The sequence below is a fragment of the Vicugna pacos genome, chromosome 10, assembly GCF_048564905.1.
Source record: "Vicugna pacos chromosome 10, VicPac4, whole genome shotgun sequence".
NCBI classification, from domain to species: Eukaryota; Metazoa; Chordata; class Mammalia; order Artiodactyla; family Camelidae; genus Vicugna; species Vicugna pacos.
Window position 1 is genome coordinate 44,387,886 of NC_132996.1, and position 26,688 is coordinate 44,414,573.

The window sequence follows — 26,688 nt, forward strand, 5'->3', positions numbered from 1 at the left end:
TTGCATTTTTTTAACTGTGACTTTCACAGAGAGAAAAAAGTTTGTTTTTTTTAAATTAAATTCAAGTTACAAATAAATGTTTCTTTGGTTTTAGAATTTTTTGTGTCTATCTTAGAAATATTTGCCTAATTCAAGGTCATAAAGGGTTGCCTCTTTGAGGAAGTTTTGTGTTTTCTTTTACATGTTTTCTATTTTTTGGTTCTTATCATTAAGTCTATGATCCACCTCAAATTAAGTTTTGTATAAAGTATGAATTAATAGATTGGGAGGATTTTTTTTTCTTTATTGATATTCAATTGTTTCAGTTTCACCATAATTTATTTTTAACATAGTAATGATTGAGCTGAGAACTGACCACCTGATGTTCTAAGAAACATACCTGGAGTCGTGCACAGACTCATACCACTTAATTCATGAGCTCCTGCATAAGAAGTCCATATACAACTCCCTGATTAGAAGCTTCCAACTTACCTTCATTGAGCAGACAAGTTTGGGAACCACTGCTTTAAGCTAGTCCTGCTATTATTAACCGCAGCTTTCAAATGAGTTAATTGTGTCTCTCCGAGATTAAGGCACACTGACTCCAGAACCCCATGTTCTCAAATATTACATTATATAATTGCAATTAACTTTAAAACTCTAAATATATACATGTGATTTATGCATATGTAAGATTATATATTCACATAAATATACTTATAAAATATGTATACGTGCATATATAAAGACAGATTGGAAGCATGCAAGAGTTGATAGAGAGTAGAGAGTAGGAAAATTGGAAAATGTAATTTGGGGTTGGTCGGGGGTGTGGTGTTGTGGTTGGAGCATTTAAGAAACATTTTGAGAATTTGAGGTTTGAACCGAGTTTGGAAAGAGAAGTGGTTATGTAAGTACAAAAAATGGGGAAGTTTCTTAGAGGGCAGATGGAGCAGCCTGGTCAAATGGCCTGAAGCATGAGAGAGCACGGGAGTTTGAAATCGGCAAATAGTGAAAGGAGATAGTGGTGATCTGGGAAGAGCCAAGATGTGGAGTCAGAGCTGAGAGATGTGCCTAATTCAGGTACTGGAATGTCCTGTATTCCAGGTTAAGGACTCTGAACTTTACCATTTATTAGTTTTGCTGAATTTAATCAATGATTATTATAGGTAGATTCACCATTAATGCACATCATATGCAGAGTTTTGATTCTGAGTACAGTGCTGTAGACAGCAGTGAGCACCAGTCCTCTTCACATTGCAGTGCAATCCTAAATCCTTTGCAGGCGGCAGCCACATTTCAGCATTAATTGCCAGATGCTACTGTCAAGAAGCACATTTCCCTGAACAGACTCCTATTTGCCAGTTCCAGGGATTAGCAATATAATTGGGTGTCAAAATGCATCCTTTCCACATCTTTCTCCACTCTTCCTGCTGTTTTCATAAAAGGAAAACCCAAAAGGAATAAAGCAGGGGATCTTATCTAACTCTGGAACTCAGAAATGTATAGTGATAAGCAGAGAGGTGTTTCCAATTTATTTATAACCACACAGAGAAGTAATTGTAAAATTTTCCTTTTAAATGCTTTTCTTCATTCTCACATTCTTTGTAGAAGTTCAGGCTTTCCTCACCTCTCCTGAGTCATTGGCAGGGTTCCCTGACCTCAACACTTTCCTCCTCCAAGCTATCTTCCACACTGTCAAAAGAAGGATTGTCTGTTTAAACTTTAACTTTGCCCATTATTCCACTGCTAAATCCATTGTTTCCTGTTAGGCATTATAGGATTAAATTCAACCTCCTTAAATGGCTTGCAAGGCTTATCTCTACCTGTCTCTTCAGTCTCATCAGCAGCAAACCCTGACTCATAGAAGTCTTGCATTTCTTGTAGTTTTCTATTATTTCTTATCTCTGCTTTCCTTTGATTTCGTTGCTCTACATGTCTTTCCATCCTTTTTTCACTTAATTAATCCTTAACAATTTTTAAAATTTTTATTGAAATATACTTCATACAGCATGAAATTAATCTATTTAAATTGTAAGATTCAGTGGCTTTATTATATTCAAGTATTTCTGCAACTATCACCAGAATCCAATTTTAAAACATTTTCAACACTACAAAAAGATACTTATGTCCATTAGCAGTCACTGTATATTCCCCTCCCCCTAGCCCATGGCAACTGCTAGTCTAATTTTTGTCTCTGTAGTTCTTCATATTTTGAACTCTTCATATAAATAGAATCATATAATATTTGGCATTTTATGTCAGGCTTCTTTGACTCAACACAATGTTTCCAAGGTTCATTCATGTTAGAGCAAACCTATTCATCAAATTATAGACATTAAGTTGCTTCCAGTTTTTGGATACTATGAAAAATGCTGAGACAAAATAGATTTGGTTCTTGCTTTTTATCCAGTCTGACAGTCTTTGCATTCTGATTGAATTGTTTTATACATTCACATTTAATGTTATTATTTATATGGTTCTATTTAGGTGTTCCTTTTCTTTTTGTTTTCTGTGTGTCTGTGGTTTTTATTTTTTTTAATTCAAGTAGAGTCAGTTTCTGGTGTTCAGCATAATGTCCCAGTCGTTCAGATATATACATATATTCATTTTCATAAGCTTTTTCCTTAAATGTTATTACAAGATATTGAATATAGTTCCCTGTGCTATACAGAAGAAACTTTTTTTTAATCTATTTTTATATATAGTGCTAACATTTGCAAATCTCAAACTCCTAAATTTTTCCCTTCCCACTCCTTTACCCCTGGCAACCATAAGATTATTTAGTATCTTCGAGTCTGTTTCTGTTTTGTAGATGAGTTCATTAGTGTCCTCTTTTTTTTTTCCTTTTTTTAGATTCTACATATGAGTGATATCATACGGTATTTTTCTTTCTCTTTCTGGCTTATTTCACTTAGAATTTCGCCAGGTCCATCCATGTTGCTGCAAATGGCATTATTTTATTCTTTTTTTTTTAATCACTGAGTAGTAGTCCATTGTATAAATTATACCACAACTTCCAGTAATAATTGGAAAAGAAAACTTGTGTATTATCTTATACAACCTCAAATCAATAGTCTCAATTAGACTAAGGTTTTGGAATCAGGCATATGAGGACCAATTGCCAAATTCTAATAAGGCACCTTCAAGATGTTCTTGCCTCCTCTGCTGAGTTGTTGTAACAATAATACCTAAAGAGTTTTGCAAGATTTAATAAAATGACATTCACGTGTCAGTGCAGTTCTTAGTACACGGTAAAGATTCCATAAATTTTGATTGGTTCTGTTATGCCCATTTTACAGTTGAAAATAACTGAAGATCTGGGAAAATAAGGGTATTTGACAATAAGCTTAAAGCTAATAACTCAAAACGGAAAGACAAAACACAAATGCTTGAAGGTATATTTCAGGACTCTTTCCAACACCCCTAATTATAAACATTTAGTAATAAAGATTGGGTGAAGGAGTCAACAAAGTTCATGTGCCCGTTCATGTAGATGTGTGCTTAGCAACCAACTGTACTTTATCCTTACTGGTGGTTTTAGTCATTATCCTAATTAGCTCAGTACAAATATATTTAAACATGAGGAAAATAAAACTTGTGTTATTAGATATCAGATAATTTTCAGCCAGTTTTTTTTCCATACAGTACACTTGGAAGCTAGTTTTTTGTAACATGGAAAGAAAACCTACATCTTTCTTGCCATTTGGAATGTAGTAAAAGTCAAAATAGAAAATCCCCACCAGAACTTTATACCGTCCTCTATTGTAGCACATACTCTGTGTAAAATGGGAAGTAATTGTTAGTTTATGCATGAATATCCTTCTCTATAGTGTACATTCTTGGAGTGCAGAGTCTGCATCTTTATATCCTCATAATTTGCATATTGGCTGTCACAGGGTAGATAACTGATAAGTATTTGTCAAATCAAATTTAACTGATTTGAATACAAGCCATCATTTTGCTAACCATTTGGCAGATGTATTAGCAACTGAGCTTGGGAAGAATTTTAGATCTCTAATAAGGTGACTAAGTATTAAATAATGTGGTAGAAGCTTGGTTAAAAATGAGAGTATCTCCCTTTATTCATAATATAAATTATTATTGTTATTATTGTTATCTTTTTTTTTGTTGGACACCAACTGTGTGCCTTGATCACATTTAAAAGTATCTACAAACCTTATAAAGACCTTCTAAGTCATATTATAAGGTAAAGCTAATTTATTTAACAAAAAATTTGAGAGGCTAATATTACCTGGCGTTTTTCAAGGTGCTTATATGATTCACCAGTGAACAAAATTTCCCTACTTGGTAGAAATTACGTTCAAGTAGATGTGATAGGCAATACTGAATAAACAGAAAACAAAATTTACATAGTATATTAGAAAGTTAAGTGCTATAAGAAAAAGAAAAAGGAGAGAGGAATAGAGGAAGAGGAACTCCAGGTAGGAAGTAAGGTAGTTTGCAACGTAAAGAGTTTAGAATCAACTCTTTAAGCAGATGACACTTGAGCCAAGAATTAAAAGAGGAGAGTAATTTGAGAGAGATATGGGTGAACTTTGGAATCATCAAGTTATCTATAGAATTTGCTGGACCACCACGAACTTCTGTTTGCACATCTAGTAAAAACAGAAAAAAATACTTACTTTGTCCAGCTTTTTAACTATTAAATATATGTGTAAATTATTTAGAACGTGACTTGCATAAACTAAACACTGGTTAATGTTAAAAAAAATAGAACGTGCTAAAAACGTGGATCATGTTGTACATAACTGCATGAGAGGTGAGGTGTTGACGTAGTTGGCAAAGCTCTCTGTTCCATTTCTGGGTGAATACCACACATTTCTAGGGCTCCAGGTATTCCTGAGAGCGTAGCTTAGCCCTGTAATTGCCAAATTCTGTGTCTTTTGTTTCCACTTTTAAATTCAAATGAAAAGAACAAAATAAGTCTGTTGGGAAATTGGCCTTGGAAATATATTAAAAATCCCTACTAAAATGCATTAAAATGAATTTAAAGGGGAAAAAAAGTACACATTTAGAATAGTAGAGAATTTGACAAGCTGGTATCTAGACATTTCAATACCTGCTACTTTCAACAAAAATTCACTTAATGGAATAAAAATTTTGAAAGGATGTTTGGAATAAACATCCAGAGCAGCTGCTGTACTTTGGCAGTGACAAAATTAAACAATTGGCATCACCCAGCCTTCAAACGGCAGGATGACTTGCACGAATAGAAGGGACTATGATATTCATGCAGATTCATGTAGGAAAAAAAAGAACTATTCAAAATATTTACCACTGACTTAATCCTGACAACAACAAAATTTCGTGCTGGCTTTTATCCACTGTCCCTTCAGGACTCTTGTCAGTGATGTTAATAAACCAGCAGTTCCTGTGCCTGATAGAAGGAAGTGCGGCCATTGTCTGTTCTGTCAATTAACTGCCAGAGAGGAGAGATTTACATGATGGACTGAAAGTGCTCTTAGAGGAGCATTCTTTGGACTGTTAAAGTGAGGACTGGAAATCCTCAGAATGTTCAACTAGCTAATGAGTTCTCATAAACTTTGAGACTCTTCAGACACGAATCAGGGACAAAATAACAATAGTAAGTGCTTGGAGAAAGATAAGAAACCTCTTTTTTTTAGCATGCTATGTGATACCAGCATCAAATTTACTCATTCTCACTTTTTCATCCAATATTTATTACGCATCCTCTAGGTACTGGGCACTACTCTAACAATTATCTATTCAGGGGTTAGCCAAATGGGAAGCAATTCGTATTGTGAACAACAAGCCTGTTGTCCAGTGAGGGAATGAGACATTTAATAGTCAGATAAATGACAACTGTAATAAGTAGGTATTTGATTTAACTAGTATACATTAATGTAGTCATGCAAATTGTTTAAATATTAAACCACCTGTGTACCAAGTAGAAAATAACCATTGTCTCTTTCACCTGGGCCCTTCTTCTCCTGGAACACTGCACCTGCCCGGGACACTTCACTATCATTCAGCAGTAAGTCACTAACACTATAGCAAAATGGTTCTGCTGTAACATCTTGATAATCTTGCGCGTATCTCCACATAGGTCACACAGGCGAGGCTAACCTGTAGTTTAACCCAAATCTTGGTGGAATGCCCTGTCATCTTCTGTGGAACATGGAAGTATAGGTAGTCTTGTTAGAAACTGTTGAAGGACTATTTCTCATTGACCTCTGTATCTTGCAGGAGGCTGGGATGAAGCAGTTTCCTATCCACCTTCCTAGTGCCAGTGAGGCATGGGGTTTTCCGTATCACACCTCTCCCCCTCCTTTGCATCAAGCTGTAGGCTGTAAAACTGCTTTGCTGTGGTTTAGAATTGAATCCCCAGTGGTAGAAAGACCACCACTTGTGTTGCCTGGCATGTGAAACCCCAGTTTGATACCATTCACTAATACTAAAAACGTGAGTTGCCAATGCCATACTGATCTTCCTTATGTTTTGAGTGTGAGGAATAAACTGTCCAGATTGATTTGGGCTCATGTCTCTTTCCTGGCTGAGTCTGTGCGACTGTGGCAAGCTGCTTAAGAGCTGCCACGATGCTGATGCTTAGGGAATGCTTGACTGCTTGACACCTGTCAAGCAGGAAACTCCGAGGACGAGCTCCAGCACTGAGGATAGAGTGACATTTGTTGGTTCGTGTCTGTACCATACCAGTCATTTTATATTTTGAATATCACAACTAGTGAAAGTAATAGAAAGGAAAATACAGTATTTCAAAAGAGAATATAAAAAAGATACTAAAATTAGGTTTGCAGTTTAGAAATGGATCTCTATGAGAATTAGCATTTCAACTGAAATCTAAGGGATGAGTAGGAATTGACCCGGGGGAACAAGATAGCGGGAATTTTCCACGATTCCAGGCAAAAAGAATGGTACATGCTAAGACACTGAAGTGTGTAAGAGTACACTTCATTCAATGAACTTAAAGAAAACCAATGAGACATTATACAGCCCATTGGATAGAGATATCGCTTCTCTGCTGACAGCCTAGTAAAATCCGTGTAATCCTACTAGTAAAGCAGGAGTTCCTGAGACATCAAATAGAACAATGTAATTTTGTTGTCGCACAATGTGGAAGACACGTTGATAGCTTCAGTGGTGAACATAGAGATGCTTAAGAAGCCCTTTACACTGTGAGCTTCATGAAAACAAGAGTGTTGCCTTGTGTTGTATTCATAACTGATCTCATACCAGAGTGCCATTAGCAGGAATATCTGGTAAATGAAAATGTGAGACAAGGAAGGAAGAAAGGAAGACAGGGAGGAAAGGAAGAGGGGTGGGAGGTTCTCTATTTAGAAGGGTATAAAATTTATAAAATGCCTGGGATATATTAGGCCTGCAGTAAATATCTGTTGAAAGACTGACTGGGGGATGAGAAAGATATAATAAAGAAATTACACACACTGAAATACATAATAAAATAAAATGAATAAATTATAACCTGAAAAAATTTATCTGGCAATTAATATAAATTCCAAATTCTTAGCATACATTTTTGATGTACTTCACACAGGTCTCCCTGAAGAATTCCTATTGTTGGTTTGTTGAGGGCAATTTTAATAGAGAAGATGGACACATTCTAGACTAGTCCCAGGACCAGGGGTGTAGAACTGTAGCATTATTGGCCTCAGTTGGGTGGGGTGGACTGTCTAGTCAAACAAAAATAATAGCCTCTAAAGACAGTACAGGCACAAACTGAAAAGGCTCAAACTGAATATGAGTAAGCTTGAATTTTATTGTAAAGGCAATAAGAATAACTAAAGTTTTTTTGATCAAGGAAGAACAGGCTACAAGAAAGGTTCATAAGAAACAAATACAGTGGAGTATGTAGGATGACTTTCCGGAGAAAAGCAGAGACTAAAGACAGAGGACGTAATGCAACAGTTGCAGAAATCTCGTAAAGAGCAGAAATGAGGACATACCTCCAGTCATCATAATAAAAACAGTGGAGAGGGAACAAATGGAATTTATGACTTGCTGGGCATAGGCAGAACAGTAGTTTTGAGATTGAGACAGAGATAAAAAATGTGTGACACACAGAATAATAATTTATTAATTTATTTTCTCTTGGTTATGTTTTGAGTTTTTATTCTTTTAATAGTCTGTCCATATTGAAGAGCAAAATTCTGTTTTTTTATGTTATCTAAGAAATGTTTGCTTATCTCAACATCATAAAAATTATCTTCCAGAAGTTCTATATTTTTAAATTTTACATTTAGGTGAATAATTCATGTCAAATTATGTGAATTGTGTAAAGAAAATGTGGCTTGATTTTACACACACACAGACACACAATCTAATTCCTTAACACCATTTATTGAAATTATTATTTTTCACACATTGAAATACATTTTTATCTTTGTCAAAAATTAAATGGCTGTGTACATTTTCAATTGACTATATATATTTGAATAAATTTCTGGATTCTCTTCTATTTTTGTATATGTTTATTCTTATACCAGCACCAGTGTCTTTATTATTGTAGCTTTAGAATTAGTCTTGAAATCAGACAGCTTAAGTCGTACACTCTTGTGTTTTTTAAAAGATTATTTTAGATATAGGTTTTAGAGACAGTTCATTAGCAAATTTCCAAAAATAATCTTGGGGGAATTCTAACTTGGTTTGCATTTTATCTGTAGATTAATATGGGAAGAACAGATACCATAATATTGAATACTTCAATTCAACAGCATTTAGTGTTTCAATTCATAGACATGGTATATCTTTCCACTAATTTAGAATTTCTGCCATTTCTCCCAATAATGTTTTGTACTTTTCCACACAAAGGTTCTTCATGTATATCATTATTTTTTTCTAATAATTTTAATGTTTTCCCCCTTTTCACCCTCCTTCTGTTACTCTAATGCACATGTTGGTGCTTTTAGTATCGTTCTAAAGATCTTTGAGCCCCCTCCCCATTCATTGTTTTTTAAACTTTTTGTTTCTCTCATTGCTTTGCAGAATGGATTTCTATTGGTGTCACTTCATATTTAGAAGCCCTTTCTTCTGTTATCTTCATTTTTTTTGATAAGTCTACCCAGTGATATTTTCCTTTCTAGAATTTACATTTGGTTCTTTCTTATAATATTGTTTTCCTGCTAAGATTACCTATCTCTTCATTAATTAAGGACATGTTACCTTTAATTTCTTTGTGGTATTTTTAATAGCTGCCTTATGGTACTTTCCTATCATATTCAATATATGAGCCATCTAGATATTGGCTATCATTGCCTACTCTTTTGTTTAACTTTGGATCATATATTTTATTTCTTTGAATATCTGGTAAGATTTTATTTTGTGCTGGACATTGTCATTTATATGTTACAAAGATTCTGGATTTTATCTTTTTCTGAAGATAATTAATTTTTGTCCAACAATGCAGCTAAATACTGGTATTCACTTTGATGTAGAGTTGGCCTTAGATTTTGTCAGTGCTGATATGTGAGAGTCCAGGATAACACTTCAGCTCTCTTTACTTGACTGAGCTAAAGCTCCAAAAATCTTCCCCCATCCCCACTTTCCAGAATCTTGTCTAGGTTTTGATTTAGACATTCTTACCTCAGGCCTAAAGTAGACTTTATACTAGGGTAGGACTTGGTGAACTTTTTCTGTAAATGATCACATAGTAAATATTGTAGTCTTTGCAATTTTATGTGGTCTCTACTGCAGCTACTCAGTTCCACTATGGTAGCACAAAAAGTTAGACAACACATAAATAAATAAAGGTGGCTGCATTGCAGTAAAATTTTATTTACAAAAACAGACAGTAGGCCAGATTTGGACTTTGGGCTATAGTTTGCCAATTCCAGCTTTAGTGGCTATTAATCTAAAGGCTGTCGCTTTGATGCCTATGGTGTTAATAAGCTTTATGAATGTCTCTAGAATGCTAACATCCTTCTGCAATGCTCAGCCTCCAGTGTTTCTGCTCTGCTGTCAGCCATGTAACAGTTACTTTGTGATCAGCCCAGTGTAAAGTACTGCTCTGTGTAAATGCAGCCCAACTCTCAACCAAGGACTTAAGGAACACCACCACCACCACCACCACCACCATCCCCTGACTTTTGGAAGCCCTGCTCTGCTGCCCTACTCCATATACTCCAGTCATTTATTCTGCCCCCAAATCTGATCTCTGCCTCCACAGTTCAGTCACAGTGATATGCTTGGGCCACAGCCCTTTGCAGCTCGTTCAGGAAACTGTCCTCATGCACAAAACAGTGTGTAGTCATGAGTTGTACCTAGTGAGTTTCCCATATTTCAAGGTTCACAACCTGGCATATTAGCTCATAGTTGTCACTGTGTCATATCTAGAGGACGTTTTGAATCTTTTTTATTTTTAAATAATAAAAATATAAAGAACAACTTAATTAATAAAAATGAATTTAATTTACTCACAATAACTGAAAATGCAAGGTTCATTTGACTTCAGGTATGGTTTAATTAACAAGTCTTCTAAGTCATTAGATCCTGTTATATACTTGATATTTTATATGCTTTGCTTTCTTCTGTATGACACTTTTAACCTCATGTTGATCACTTTTATTTTAGAAATAGTGCCTTTTAGAGCTTAGACTTAAACATCCTCACACTATACTACCAAGAGAAAAAGTACGTACTTTTTATCATTCAGATGAAGAAAGACAGCTTTTATCCCAGAAGCTACCAGTAACATTCTTGCCTTTGGCCTGACGTTAATTAGATGCCTAAACCCAGTCACAGTCATTTGACTGGAGTGTTGAGGTAGAGTAATTGCTCTAAGATACTGCATCCTCATCTCTGGAACCAAGTGTGGAGATAATGTCTCCTAAAATGTATGGCTGAGAAAGTCTCCTCCAAACTCTAGGTGTTCTTGAGGGGAGAAAGGGAATCAATATTAAGGAGAAGAAAGTAAAAACTTACCCATGGTAGGTTTTCTTTAATGGCCAAAATTACTACATGCATATGTATATACACATAATGGCAATAAGACACTCATAAAAATTTAAATTTGAGAAAAGTTATATGCATCTGTTCTTATTTCCCAGTGGAAAGCCTTCCTGAACTTTCTACTTTTTACATATTAACATTTACTTTTAATAGCACTTATAACCAGATGTTATGCTAAGCTATTCCTGTGCAATTTACAATCTAAATTTGGTCCTTTTACATATATTAGTCATCCAGTTCCAAGTCGCTCAGAATTACTCCCAAGTAAATGTTGAAATGAGCAGAAATTGCATCAGAGAATCTGATGGCCAAAGATAACCCTGGCACTACAAACTTAGACGCTTCTTAGAATGAGTAGAAGCAGGTAGGAGATGTTGACTTTCTGCCTTTTTACCAAAATGATAAAGTAGAAGGTAAGGTTGATGGTGGTGGTGTTTGGGTCTGTGTTATATCTCTTGGGTATCATCCACAGCTTCTAGGCTAGTACAGCTGAGCAGGGGGTATGTGCTTCATGTATACCAACAGATGCCTTGAATCATCCATTAAAAAAAAATCCAATTATTATCCTTTCACCAAATACCAACTACACTCTACTGAGTACTTGAAAACATCTCTCTTACGACTTTATTATTCTCATTGGATGAATAATCTTAAACACACACAATTAGTTCAGTCTTCTAAGAGGCCTCCAAACCTTTCTAACCATAAAGTATACTAATAAATTTTGAGAACTTGTTATTCAAAATATCTGTATTTATTAGTTATAAGTTCTATGCACTCATGGTTTTGGTAGTTAGGAGAACCAGTTTTGGATCCAAACTGCCTACGTTTGAATTCCAGATCTGTCCTTTCCCAGCTGTGTGACCTTGAGTGAGGTAGTTAATATATCTATGTCTCACTTTCCTCATTTAAAAGGGAATGGAAGTAATACTATTTACCAAACAGAGTTGTTGTGAGGAATACATGTGTCTCTCACAAATTTAGGCTGTTGTTGCTATCTTTTATTATCATCTTATTATTTTATTTCCACATTACATACATTATAAACATAAAATGAAAGGAAAGCAGTGGTGAAACTTAAGAAATATATGACTATAAGTTCTAATATTTTTGTATTAGAACAACCATTGGATATTTCAGAATAAAAATATAGAATACAGAGTACTTTATAATGGCACCTATTTTACATTATTAAAATCTAAATTAAAATGTAAAATTTCTAATGTTTTCTTCCTACACTCCAATGGAACTTCTCTTGTACTCTCTAACCACATTTCTGCAAAATGTGGGTTCTCACTGGTTCCAGAATGTATAGCAAGTATCATCTTATGAATAACAAATTAACGAACATATTTTTAGAACTTGTTTTACGATGCCACCTAAAAGCTTATTGTAATGTTGGCTGTTATTGCCGGGCACCTAAAAGACTCCCCTACTGTAGTTCTCTGCTGACCTATGTCCTCAACAAATGAGTCACAGTAGTCTTGTAAGATTGTCTGTTGTAACTTGGTAGTGACCAAAACACCAGGAGAAGGCTCTGTTCTGAATTCCCTATCCGGAGTCTGTATATCCACTTTCTTGATCCGGCCCTAGCGGGACCATGTCCAGCTGAGTCTTTCCAAGCAGAAGGCCATGCCAGGGAAGCGTCTGGTTAGACTTCATTATGCTGATACCCCTGTGGTGCTTATTTTTTCTATGTTTTATCAGAAGATTAAAGAGCCGAGATAATTGGCCCTCAGAAGTCTGGGCTGTCCCTCCCATCGTCTCCATTTAGCCTCATATCAGGGATTTAATTTTTGTAAATGTTGTTTACTCATTTTGTGAAAGGCATTGCTAATTATTAAGACTCAGTGGTGACCAAAAATGTTTTAATTTCTTCTATCTTTGCATCTAAGCTGTTTATCATTCACTTGTATTTCAATCAATCTTGCAGAGTGTGTGAGAAAGAGAAGAATGACTGTGCATGCCCTAAGAGGAAAGTCAATCTTTTGATTTGCTCCTACTGCTTTCTGTGTTTTGGTGAGAAAACACATGCCCACAGACAAACACACGTACAAATACACACATCAGTGCAACCCAGTTGTTATACTTGGTTTAAGGTGAACCTTGATTTTGGACTATATTTTCTTGGCTTCTGAAAAAAAATGTTTTTCTGAGTTGAATTATAAAATCTGTTTGTTGTAAGTTTACCTTAGAACTTGTTGCTTGGAAAACCCCTGCCCTATCCGTGTCTCTGATATGTTTCCTATCTTTGATAATGATAATTTTGGAGCCAACAACTTTTTTGTAGTACCTGGATGCCAGAAGTCTAGGAACAAATTTGCAGGTCGCTCAAGGCAAATGGATGGAACTTTATGGCCCCATTATCTGTGCTGCTTTCTTCTGCTGTTGCTACCAATAATCTACCTTCACATCCACATTGACAAGACATATATGTTTTCCATTGACCTCATAAGTTTTATTTATGTTTAAGAGTCTAATATATTTAGTGTCAAAACTGTTTCGGGTCCTTTTCAGAAGACAGTAAATTATAAATATGTTCATAGTCTATAAACCTCAGAGAAATTCACTGGAAAATTAAAAAGAAGATAGCTGGGTATTCTTATCCAGAAGGAAAGAAGTGGGGCAGGATTAAGATAATCCTTGTCCCAGTGAGTTTCCAGAAATATTAAATTACAAACTTAACAAGTGAATAATGAATTGGAACCTTGCAGATTTATCCATTTGCCAAAATTTTGTAAAATGATTTATTGAAATTTCAGACACAATTTAACTACCTAACACAATGTCCTTTCTGTTTGCTCCATTCACCATTCATCCATACAGTCAGGTTTCTTAGAAAAATAAAAATAAATATAAAAAGACAAGTTTTGCATTTTAAGGTGGATTCTTGAGAAAAACAGCAGGGAACAGCTGCAGAAGTCATAGGCTGGATGGCAGAGCCAAACCAGGCTCTGGTGTTTTGTAGTCCATAACAATTTGGAGGTGTGGAGCCTCGTATTTTTAAAGTAAGTTAAGAATTATTATATGGACTCTAGTTTCTCGTTATGTTATAGAGCTCAAATGGGAAAAATATAAAAATTAAATGTTACAGTTTCTTGGTGTCACTCTTATTAGGAAGAATACACTGACTTCTCAGGCCTCTCTGAGGAACCCCTCCTCTCTTCTCTATTCTGGTTTATCAGTTCGATCTCATACTGTGATTTTTCATTTTACATGCTTTCTACCCTGTGTACATTTTCAGCCTGTGTCCACTGATGATATTTCCTTCTTAGTCTCAAAAAAACGAATCCCCCCATAGATACTTACTCAATGACTGAATGTGGGTGAAAGCTACTCAAGAATGGTGACTACCTCCTCTTAAGTAACCCTACCCTTTTTTTCATGGGAGTTAAAATTGAGAAAACAAATAAATGACTTAAAACAGGTAAGTTTCACTATGTGGTAAACTCTCCTGTCTTTCATAGGCCCTCTGATGATTTAAAGCCCCCAGAACTGTTAATGTTTTCTATAATTTTACAAATACTATGTATGAATTAATCCAATTGCTGATCCTTTCAAAACTAGGACCAACCTGTGATAATATGGGTCAGTATCTGTAATTCCTGTGATTACTTTTCCTTACTATCTTTGTAAACTTTTGTCTCCCAAGACCTACTGGCTAGATTTTACCAGGTTCAGTCAGTTCTTAGAAGGGGTTAATACTTAAAATCCTGGGAATTAAAGCTATACGCTTTCAAAGACATAGCTGTTGGAATTTATTTATTTATTTAATTTTTGTCTGTTGGGATTTCGGGGCCGAAACCCACACAAGAAGGGAGAGGGGTGCTGGCAGGAGGACTTGTGTCTGTGCAGACCCTTCTGGACTGCAGACAACTAACAACAGCATCTTTGGGAGAGAGGCTGCCCACCAAAGAGGACCTGGAGAAAGAAAATAGCATGAGAACATTTGTGAAAGTGGAAAGGAGTCCAAGACATGAGGACTTGCCGGGCAGCACCAACTCCCTTCCAGATGGTGACCAGGAATGTTGACTGGCAGTGAGGCTGGTGCTGAGTGCCAGGGAGCTTGCCCACAGCCCGCAAGAGTGTGGGTTGGCTACTACTCCACCGAGACCCACTCATTCCCCTCCCTCTCTTCCCTAACTCCTGACCTAGGCCTAGACGCTGGGGTTAGATGGAAGGGTCACTCCGTACTTCCCTTGAGGCTTAATCCCAAGGACAAAAGCTGGCTCTGGCAGGGCCTGGGGTAGCAAGGACTGTCACAGGGGAAGTGTTGAGTGCTCTGTGGTTGAGGAAGGTAGCTGGACCCAGGGCAGTCACGATGCAGGGCCAGCTGGTTGTTCTGAGCCCAGACTGAGGCTTATAATCCAGAAGTACCCCCTGACCAGAAGTCAGGTGGCGGGAAAGACAGAGACAGACAAAACCAAGGGGGACCCAGGGCCCAACAGCTTGTGAGTGTCCACTTACTTGTAGGTGCCCTCAAGTTGGAAGCCACTCTCTTCATCAGCTCTCTCTCTCTTTTATTCAGAATGATTTTTTAAGCATTATTATACATTTACAAGTGTATGTATATTTTTTATATACATGGATTAGGTAACTGTCTAAGGACAACAACTGCCTACTGGACAATTATTTTCTATGAGAGTGAAGTGTGGAAAATAGATCAATTTAGGAGACAAAAGCTATACATGGACATAAAGGGTGGATATAGGTTTTCATAATCAAAGACAGTATCCTCACCCTCTCCTCTTGCCCAGGTGTTCACCATAGGGCAAAAAAGGTCAATCAAGGACAGAGCTGAGGAGTGCTGTTTCCCAGACTGTGAGGGAGGGAAGGGAAGGGAAGGGCAACAGACAAACAGGCACTTTGGTGGTTGGCTACTGCCTTGCTACAAGCCCACAGCACTGGGCTCGGAGATCCAGACTGGGGACGTCCTGCTCACTGAAGAAGTGATGAGCTCCCTGCTGCTGACTTCTTTCAGGCGAACTCAATCCCCTAGCCTCACAAAAACATCAGAAAGAGCTCCTCTTTGCTCCAGATTTAAATTCTTTTCACTGGCTAAATATAGGAGACAGGCAAAAGCCAGATGTATAGAGAGGCTGGGATGCCAGCCTTTCTGCAGGTCCTTCGTGAGCCCACAGAGCACCTCCTTGTCAGTATGTAACTCTAGTCAGTGTATAACTTCACAGCAGCTTGGAATTGGTGGAGGCAGGACTTTAAAACATGTCTTTCAAATTTGAGGCTCTTTTCTTTTAACAGTACGGTTGCAAAATTACAGAGATACGGTGGGACAGAGAGCTGTATTGGTTTAAAACTGAAAAATAAAAACAGTGAATATGCTATTACGTTAGGTTCTTAGGGTGCCTTAACAAAACACCACAGCATGGGTGGCTTAAAAGACAGAAATCTATTTGCTCGCAGTTCTCAGGGCCGGAAGTCTGTGATCAAGGTGCTAGAGGACTCAGTTTCTAGTAAGAGATCTTTGTGGCTTGCATGTGGTGCCTTCTCACTGTATCTTCGTCCTGTGTGAAGGTGGAGAGAGATCTCTGGATCTTTTCTCTTCATATAAGGACACCAGGTCTGTGGGATTAGGGCCTCAGCTTTATGACCTCATTTAACCTTAATTACCTCCCTAAAGGCCTTATCCTCAAATACAATAGCATGAAGAGGAGTGGGTTAAAGCTTCAACATATGAATTTTAGGGGACGGACATAATTCAGTGCATAACAATTAGAAACATTACTGATGGATTTATATCACAGGTTATTTTCAGGGACTTGATGTTTTCAGCAACTAGATGTTTTGATCCAGTGAAGCATTTAGTGCATAGTCATCCACAACAGCATTTTCTGCAGCTTAACCAAATGACCATGTAATAGAGTATTTTAACCTGCACTCTAAATGAATTTCAAAAAAAGTTATTTTTTTCAATTCTTTGGCAATGAATGACAGATACTTAAAGTGGAGGAGGAAGATTATAGAATTTACTAAAAAGATTTACATTTCTTTCATTTTACAGGCCCAACAGCTCGCTGATCTGGAACGGAAATTAACTGTGGCCAAAAATGAGCTGGAGAAAGCAGCTCTTGACCGGGTAAGTTTACCTCTATAAGCCATCACCACTTTGGTTTTAGCAGATGAAGCTAGGGTATACTCATTGCTTCCCTTGATTTATTGATGCAGTTCCAGGTGCTGTGCATGTAAGATTATGTAGAATTCATGAGCATTTGATATTCTTTTTGGAACCCAGTTCTTTTCTTGTTTTTGCTGCTACAGTAAATTGACACCAGGTTGAGGCTCTGTGATTGCCTGGCCTTATTTTTCACCTTACTGGCACACTTGTTCTCTAACACAATCAATAAGAGAATCAAATCACAGTATTTCAGACTTAGAAAACAAACACCCACATTGCTGTCATTCAGACACATATGAAAAGTCTATGATGAAGTAATGTAGTCAATACAGGAGTAACCTGCATTTTACCAAACCTGAGACCCATCCTCTGCTTGAAAACTATTATTGATTAGATTGGAGCTATTGGCCATCATTCTGTCTGGCAGTGGGAAAACAGACACTCTCTCGTGGAAGAGATCATATTGAGAATTTTTCATTAATTTATACACAGTATTTGGTGTGTAATAAAAATATTTCTAGACATGTGAAGAGAGAATGCAATCTGATCAATATATATAGAAGAAAAATATACCTGGAGCAACTGATTCAGATATTGGAGTGAGAAAATCAGTACTCAAGAATTTAACATCTATTATACATATTTATATATTTCTAAAAGCATGCATATATATTACATTAAAATAAAACCAAAACTGATTAAAGAATAAAAATTTTCATTAGACTTGAAATCTGTAAAAAAAGTCAAGTAGATATTCTGAAACTAGACTGACATAATTCACGTAATCAAGAATTTAACTGATGTGTTTAATAGCAGATTGAATGATTGGACATAGTAGAACTGAAGACTAGTGAAATGAGAGGAAAATTGATATGAAATACCCATACTAGTGTGTAGAAAGTACAAATAAGTGGGACTTAAATAGAAAGAGAATAAGAAATATATGAGACAGTTTCAAAGTTTCTAAAAATACGTATAATTCTTGCTCGAGAAGAAATGACAAGCAGAAGCAATATTTGTAGAGATAATGGCTAAAAATCTTCCAAAGCTTTGAAAGATATGAAGCACAGATTTAAAAATATAAATAATCCATAATCAGGTTAAATAAAAAGACAACCACTTTATAGTCAAATTGGTGGATTTAAAAAAAGATGAGCTAAAATAGAACATGAATAGTGAAATGGTAGATATCAACTTAAGTAGTCAGTAATTGTAAATTTTAAATGGTTAAAATATTTGGATAAATAAATGGATAAAATATTCCGAGTACAAGACTAAAATTGTAAGACCACATTAAACAAAATGTCTAAGATTCATACAAAAGATACCTATAAATATAAATAAAAAGGAGATCTGTAAGTAAAAGAATAGGGACAGCGAGGTAAACTGTGCACACAGAAATGTAAAGAAAGCTAGTGTATCAATATGAACATCACTAAAAGTAAGCTTGAATTTTTAGTGATAAGAAGAGAGTCTCATCTAGATCATCAAAGAGAAAAATATCACAATCCTAATCAATGTGCATACCATATTTATTTTAAATGTATGTAAATATTTAAAACTACACTTAAGTTTCCTGTGCTTTTTCATTATCTGCTATATTTCAGTACAGCTTATTAAAATAAAAGGTACTTAGCCCTGGCAGAAAAATGGAAATGTGAATAAAAACAATGCGATATCATCTCAACATTATCAAATTGATAAAAATTTAAAAGTCTGGTGAGATGAAATTCTGATACACTAGTAATGGGAATGTAATTATTAAAATCAGTTTTTAAATGTGTGTACCTTAAAATTTTCACTTATCCATATGTACTTGAAAACATGTATCAGGACAAACACTAGCAATGTTTGTATTAATCATAAATGGAAATCATTTAAATGCTTACTGTTAGAATTAATATGTATAATCCATATATTTTCCGTACTTATATTTTCAAATAGTAATCAAAATTTAATATTAATAAATATAAAGGTATCTCTATAAATATTGATGCATTTATAACATACACTGTTGAGTGAAAAAATATGTACAGTATTTCACAATTGTTCCAATACACAAACGACATTTTGTTTTGATAATATTATACAAATAAAGTAGAAAGATACATATCAAATTCGTGGATGCAGCTGCCTTCATCTCATCAAGATTCCAGCTTTATGAGTTCTTTTTTAATATATGAAAGAAGTTTATACCAATTTATGCTAATCTCTGACCATACCCAACTCAAACTGTATAATATTACATTTTTAAAAAGAAATGACTTTTTATATACTTGGTAGAATCAGAAAACCCAAAGTACATATAATCCTAAAATTCAACTAGGTCACCTTCTTTTTCCCCCCTTTTTCTGCCATCCCTGCCACAATCTCTGAAATATGTTTCAAGTTGTTGAATTCCCAAGATCCTCTGAATTTTGCGCTACTATGACTGTTGGAATTTTCTTCCTTACATTAAGTCTTTTCCCCTGATTTGACTTCAAATAATCCGTTTAGCCAGTGAAGGTTTGAAACGCTTTTTGTACGACCGTGATGTGCTAGGTGTGAAGAGAAGCAGAAAACGCTTATGATACAGTCTCGGGTTCCAAATCTCTCACCATTTTGTTGGACACCAAAAATTAGGAAAGAATTGTATGTGGAGCCATGAGTTCAGAGAAGCACAAAGAGTGAATATGTATATTTTAAGTCCATGTGGGTTATAAAAACCTGTGTAATCCCATAATATTTCATGGGCATGTTGTAATTTGTCCTGAGTCACAGAACTTGGAGATAATGGAGAGTTTTCCCTCCTTCATTTTTTCCATTCTATGCCTTCCTCTTTCCCACTTCTACCACCGCCCCTATGTGCCTATCCCACACCATGCCAGTCTGGATGTTATAGCGTTTTAAAAAAAAAGGTCTCCAGAGTCAGCCTGTCTGTGTTCAAATCATAACTCTTTCACTGAATGACCATGTACAAATCCCTCAAACTCTTTCTGTTTCACTGTAAAGTGGGATAATAATAAAATTAACTTTATAAGGTGATGAGGAATTATATGCATCAAAAAAAGTAAAGTACTGAGTCGAATTCTTAGCACATGGGAAAAACTCAGTAATTATTATTAGTGATAAGATCATAGAGAGACCTCTCCTCTGTGATAATTTTCTTCCTTAACCTTCAGGATCTTGTCACTCCTTTTGTTACAGTGAACTATAAACGCATTGCATATTACTGGAAGTTGATTTCAACAAATCTCATGTAAGATATGTTTGAGGCTCATAAATTCCAGTCATAAAGTCAGCTAGGAATGCTCGCTCACTTCAAAATGGGTAAAAACTGCAGTTTAATGAAATTGCTCTTCATCTCTCTGCATCATCTTTATATGACTCTTTTATTCTCTTCAGGTGTCTAGGTCCAAAGACTGTTATATATCGGCTTCAGATAGCTTTAAATACTCCATAAATATTATGAAAACAACATCTTCACACTCTAAGTTGGTTCTCATTTCATATTTCTCATGTACAAAGTCTCAGTTTACTGCCCCAATGTAAATAATAATAATCTCAGGACCTGAGAATCCACCTTGGTTTTCCAAGCCATCAATTATGTATTCGGCAATATCTTATGAATTATAGTTAGCCACAGCTACTAGAATGTAAAACCAAGTTTGTGGTTTGCAAATCTCTCTCATATTCTCTTATGAAAAGAAAAGTTTCTGTTGCCTCTGACTCTCACAAAACGCCGCCCAGGAAAGTGTGCATCATTGTATCATATTACCAATGACACAAGTTAAGTGATGTACACAGACTCCCAGGACAAAGTAGTAAAAGAATGAGAACTCTTTTTGCTACAGGGTGTCTGGCACATAGCAGGAGCGTAATAAACAGCTATTGATTGAATCGACAGACAAAGATCTAACCCCATAAATTAACAAACATGCTATTCACCCTGCACGCAAGGGACATAGAGATCACCTAGAGCAGAAAGAGCCAGAAATGTTGAATGAACTTACAGGATGCACAGAGCCAATTTCATGGCAGAAATAAAGGTAAGGGGGAAGCTCTTGGATTCCCAGCCCTTTGCGATCTTTCCAAAGCTAACGGCCGATGTTGTATTCACATCTCCCTGAAAACTTCACATCTTCATGTAAATAAGTGAAGACAGACATGAATAAGACCTTGTGAATTTGTATTTCTAAGGAGATGAGGAATTAGGGGCACTGTTGTCTTTGAAAGATATATCTTACTTTTTCTTCCCCAAAATGTATTTTTTTTCTGAGATAAGTACTCACATACAGCCACACGAAAAATTGCCTTCTGAATCTCCCACCATCTTAATATCATATATGCAAGCAATAATTTCATACATGCTTTACATACTCTATAGCACAACATTATTATTTAAATGTCAGAAACAGTACTTTTTCACATTATGTAGTATATAAGGTAAAATGAGAAATGCTTTATTATTTTCTCATGTAAAATGACACCAGTCTATATTCTCTGGACGGTTTGCTTTATTTGTTCCTTTTACAACTATTTATTGAGTTAGAAACTGTTGATGCTGCAAAAAAGATACTAGCCCTCGAAGAAATTAATTGTAATAGAAATAGATAAAACAACAAACACATAAGCAATGAGATAATTTGCATCAATGACGAGGGCTACATGAGACATAATTTAAGAAATGTGACAGAGACTTTAAGGAAAGTGTGTTCCTTGAAAGGGCAATCAGGGACTGTGCTTCAAGAAGCCAATATGTGAGCTGAAACATAAATGTTAAGTGGAAGTTTCCTATATAGATATTTGGAAAGAGGGTTCTGCAAATAGCAAGTGTAAAGGCTCTAAGATAAGAATGAACTTGGAATGTTTGATGGGGTATAAATAAAGGACATTGTGACAAGCAGGATATTCTTAAATATTCTACATTTTACTACCCTGGCAAAGGAGGTGGGAGAGGTGCTTTGATGAGGGCAGGAGAACAAGGAAAAAATTAAGACTGATCTTAGGAGGGAGTAGGTTGTAAGATCTCAGGCAAAGTATACTTTATATGGCTTACATTATATTTCACTAGGTGACATGTTGTTGCAGTGAACTTCAAAGTGAACAGTGGCCCTTACCTGCAATTTCAAAACAGACTCCAGCTAGCAGTACAAATGAAAATGTAGTAACGCTGTGGTATAAAACTATAGTTCGGATCCTGCTCATGGAATGGGCCAAGCCAAACCTGAATAGTACCAGGAACAGTCTCTGTTAAGTTAGGACTAACTAGAAAGGTGTTAGGGTTTTATTTTTAGTAGAAAGCTAACCAAATTACGGCAGCATTGCTCACAAAAATCTGTGGTCTCTGGCAGGAAAAATCTATAATATACTGAAGGAGTGGAACCAGAATCTCGTATAGGAGGTGAAGGCACAGGCTCGTGATCTAAAAGTAGAAAAGTGAAATCAGACACTAAGAGATTAAGAGTAGGTTGAACCATGAAAGTGATGATGGCTTACCACAGTGGTTATGAAAGGTGAGGAGTTGGTGGGTACCTCTATGAGACATTGATTCTGTTAACCGAGGTGACCCTGGCAGTGTCAGGAGGCCTGTGGGAGCAGATAAGATGATTGCATCCAAGTTCAGATAATTGAAACTGTAGCATGTCTGCATATCCCCATTGACTGTTCCATTGGAAAACTGGTCTTGCCTAAACAGTGTTTACTTAAAATTGATGTTTGAAACGATTAACTTGATGCTGTTTGTTATTTATTTTTAACATCTGAGTTCAACCATTACTCAGGAATTTGTATATTACTACAAGATATACTTTATGCCTGTTATAGATCCAAGTTTGAGATATAAACTCTGTTAAAAGGAGCCATGATATGAGTACAGTGAATAAAATAACCTTCGTTACTTTCTGCATTATCTGAGCATTGAGAATCTACATTTCAAAGCCACAGTAGCTTTGAGTCCTGGCCAAGGCCTGCATGACCTTGACACATTAGCTCTATTTCCATGATCTAACTGTAATACGAGAAACATTAAACATACTTAAATTGTTCAGCGTTACATGGACTAGTTCACGTCTGACACAGCACCCAACGCCATGATCTTTTATTCTGTAGTGAGTGAAAGTGGGTGAAGGGAAAGCATCCAAGATTGTAACAAAGAATCACTAGCAAGAGAAATCTGAGCTGTTAACTCCATTTCTTTTTATTGATGTACTTTGTCAGTTTTCTTCCCTGACAAAACAGAAACAACATTTTCACCTAAGTTTTTAATTCATTTATTCAAAAACCTTTTTTGTCACGTCTCTATTCTTGTGTCAGGGTTTGTGTTGAGTGCTGGATACACAGTTCTGAACAAAATAGGCAACTTATACACGTGTATATACATATAAATTAAAGTGTATGATAGATTGCGTGAATGAAACAAACAGGATCACAGAAAGTAATGAGGTGGGGAAAAGGCCAGAATCTAGGGACTCAGGCAAGGAAACAAGAGGGACCGTTTTGAGTAACAAGTCGACATTCACCGTTAGCCCCTGCCTGTCCACTTAACAAAGCTTCTCCATTGTAGTTCTTACCAGGTTTTTATTTTATCTTAGACAACTTGACAGGGCAAGATTAATGAGAAGAAAACATGTGTCTGTCCTATTCTTATATACTTCCAGTTGCCACTCTTACTGCTGTCATTTTTAAAAAATTTCTTGACATGACTGAAGAGAGAGATCTCTTAAACTGCTATTCCAACAGCAGACATTGTCATCTTGAAGATAAATCTTATACCCACATAGGAGGAGAAAACACAGAGGAAGGCACTGAGAAGGCTCTAAGTCATAGTCATTACCCTCAAGAAATTGATCGCAAGGGCTTTATAGGAGCCAGGAAATAGGAGAGGATGCTGTATGTGGGTATATCCCTGACGTAGTACATAAAAGGTGGTAATTTCGTTGGGAGTGTACTACTTTGACAGGCAGACAACAGACTGCTGCTTGATTGACCCATGGGTTCACTGAAAGGGTAAACTCCACATGTGCCAGCTGGTCCGGGGATATGGCCCCAGCAGCCAATCATTCTGCATCCCTCTCGCCCCAGAAGCCACATTTCATACCTTGAGGTGGATATTTATGTGTCATTATTTTATTAGGCCCTATATCCACACCCCAAATTACTCAAGTTGCCATGAAATTTCCCCAAAGTTGTATGTCTCTCTTCATTTTGTCACCTGGGGATGTCTCTGTCATTCGTACTCAACTTTATATCATTTTTTTAAACCTTATCAGCAATTAAAAATATTTTAGCACTGGGAGCCGGGAGTGAAATGGGAGTTAGAGATAGTTGTCTACAATAGTTCAGCTTGCTTTGTGATGTAAACCTAAAGAAAAGACAGTCTGAAGACCTTAAGCTTTCTTTTCTTCATAGTAAAACAGTAATAATAAGAACAGATGTTTGAAAGCATAAAGTTATATTTCTTGCACGTGAAGGTGCTTAGAATATTGTAATATCCTATGCTAATAGAACAGAACGTTAATATTATCACTTACAATCACATCGGATTAACTCTATGTGTTAACGACTTAACAAGACCCAGAGGAAATAAGAATTTTATCGGAAACAGAGTGGAGGGACAGGCTAATCTGAGAAACACAGGGGCCTGTATGGCAATAGGAGTGATTTTTAATTAAGGAGATGATGCCAGTAGAAAGATGGCAGGTTTCTGAGAAGGACATTTTCTACTTTACAGTGACCTTAGAGTATATTTCCCTGCCAGCAAACTATCATTATTGAAATCATGTCAAGTCGAGGGAAAAATGTAAGTCATGTCTCTGAATTTCAGTGTTCAAAAATACATCATGAACTGTTTTAGCTCCCCCCCAAAATAGACTGGGTGTACATTAAATGGCATGTCATAATGGAATTTGTCTTAGGAAATTACATTTGGAAACTAATAAGTGTCTGTGTGGGGAGTGAGTGCAGCCTAGGGGGAAGGGGGAATCTAAGCAGGTAAATGACAGTGGGAACCGGATGTAGAAATTGTCATCTCTCTGTTTCATTTTAGGAGTCACAGCTGAAAGCAATGAAAGAGACCGTGCAGCTCTGCCTGTCAGCTGTTTTCCATAATCAGCCTCCTCCCCGTTTGAATCTCTTCAAGCCAAACCCAACTCTGACGTCACTTCCACCCAGGCCAGTTGACACTAGGATTGCAGATGGAAGGCCAGAAAACACGGTACACTTTATTTGTGCTTTGAAAAATTAAAATCAAGTAAGGTACTCTCTTTGTAGTTCATTCTTGTAAGATCATCAAAGTGCCAAGTAAGATATCACATTCACTGAAAAATCAGGAAGTCAATGGGAGAGAGAAGCCCAGTTTGTCAAGTCTCCATAGTCACTTGAAGAATGGTGGAAAACAAGTTTTCTTTAGTAGAGGCCCAGCTGTTTCTTAGGCAGGATCATCATCGTTATCTTTATTTTATAATTAGTTAAAAGAAATATCTTGTATTACATTCCAGTATATACACCAGAGGTTTAATATGGAAAATACTTTCTCCCAGGGTGTAACCATAATCCTTACAAAAATGGATACATTTTTTGAAATTAAGTCCATAATTGTCGACACTGCCTGCACATTGGAATCACTTGAGATGCTTGTAAAAAAAAAAAAAAATCTTGATACTTGGGACTCACCTCACACCTGTGAAAACAAATCCTTTCTGGTTGGGCTCCAGTCATCATTAATTTTAAGAGCTCCCTAGGGGATTTTGAGACCAACTGACAAGCAAACCTTCCTCCAAATCCCTACCACCACCCTAATCTAGACAGGACAAAGGGGCGTTTCAGTCATCAGAACCTTCCCTCAACCCACCCCCCCAAAAAAAAAGAACCTTCAATTTGCAGGTTCTACATTTAAGTAAATATCAATAATCAGAAATAGTTATTAAAGAAAGGAGTTTAATTTGAGACAGTATGTCTGAAAGTACAGGCTCTCTTAGCACTTGTCCTAGGTTCACCTGCTTTCAAGGTAAGTGTCACAGTGGGGAGGGTATAGCTCAAGTGGTAGGGTGCGTGCCTAGCACGCATGAGGTCCTGGGTTCAATCCCCACTACCTCCATTAAAACAAAAAAAGTAAACAAACCTAATTACCTTCCCACAACAACAAAAGTTAAAGGAAGTGTTATAGATACAAGTCCAACTTCTAAAGCAAATCTTTGATAGGGTAAAGGTGGGGTGGGCAAAAAACCCCTGAGAACTGCTGTTACAAATATCTGGGGCTTTCTTACTGCTTATTTCTGGGATTCCTTATATTGGGATGAAAGAGGTTGTGGACAAATTTTAGATTAGGCAAATGCTAGTTTAAGAATAGAGTCAAAATTGAGTAAAGCAAAATAAATCTAATGATCTGATCTGTAACTAGGCACAGATTTCTGGACAACGCAGATAAATCTGTATAATCTCAAGTTTCTCGTAAAAGTTATTTTAAAATGTGTTTCCACTTTATATTATTCTCTTTGTTCTTATTATGCACTGAAGGATCTCAACAATTTTAGGCTAATATTTTTCTCCTTTATATTTTTCTGTCCCTCTTATGCAAACTCTATGTCTACTATATTTTTTAAAGTAACCAGACTCAGGGAGTAAAGTTGCAT

At 36.3% G+C, this 26,688-nt stretch overlaps 1 protein-coding gene across 6 annotated transcripts in view; it reads left to right on the forward strand.

Annotated features, from left to right (window-relative positions):
- The window catches only part of LUZP2 (leucine zipper protein 2), a 423,019-nt gene that overhangs the window by 357,070 nt on the left and 39,261 nt on the right, over positions 1 to 26,688 (forward strand). For all 6 annotated transcript variants that reach the window (XM_072969688.1, XM_072969689.1, XM_015252087.3 and 3 more), the window contains 2 exons: positions 16,964 to 17,038; positions 25,104 to 25,271. In XM_072969688.1, coding sequence (XP_072825789.1) covers positions 16,964 to 17,038; positions 25,104 to 25,271 — 243 coding nt within the window. The remainder of the gene's footprint in view (positions 1 to 16,963; positions 17,039 to 25,103; positions 25,272 to 26,688) is intronic.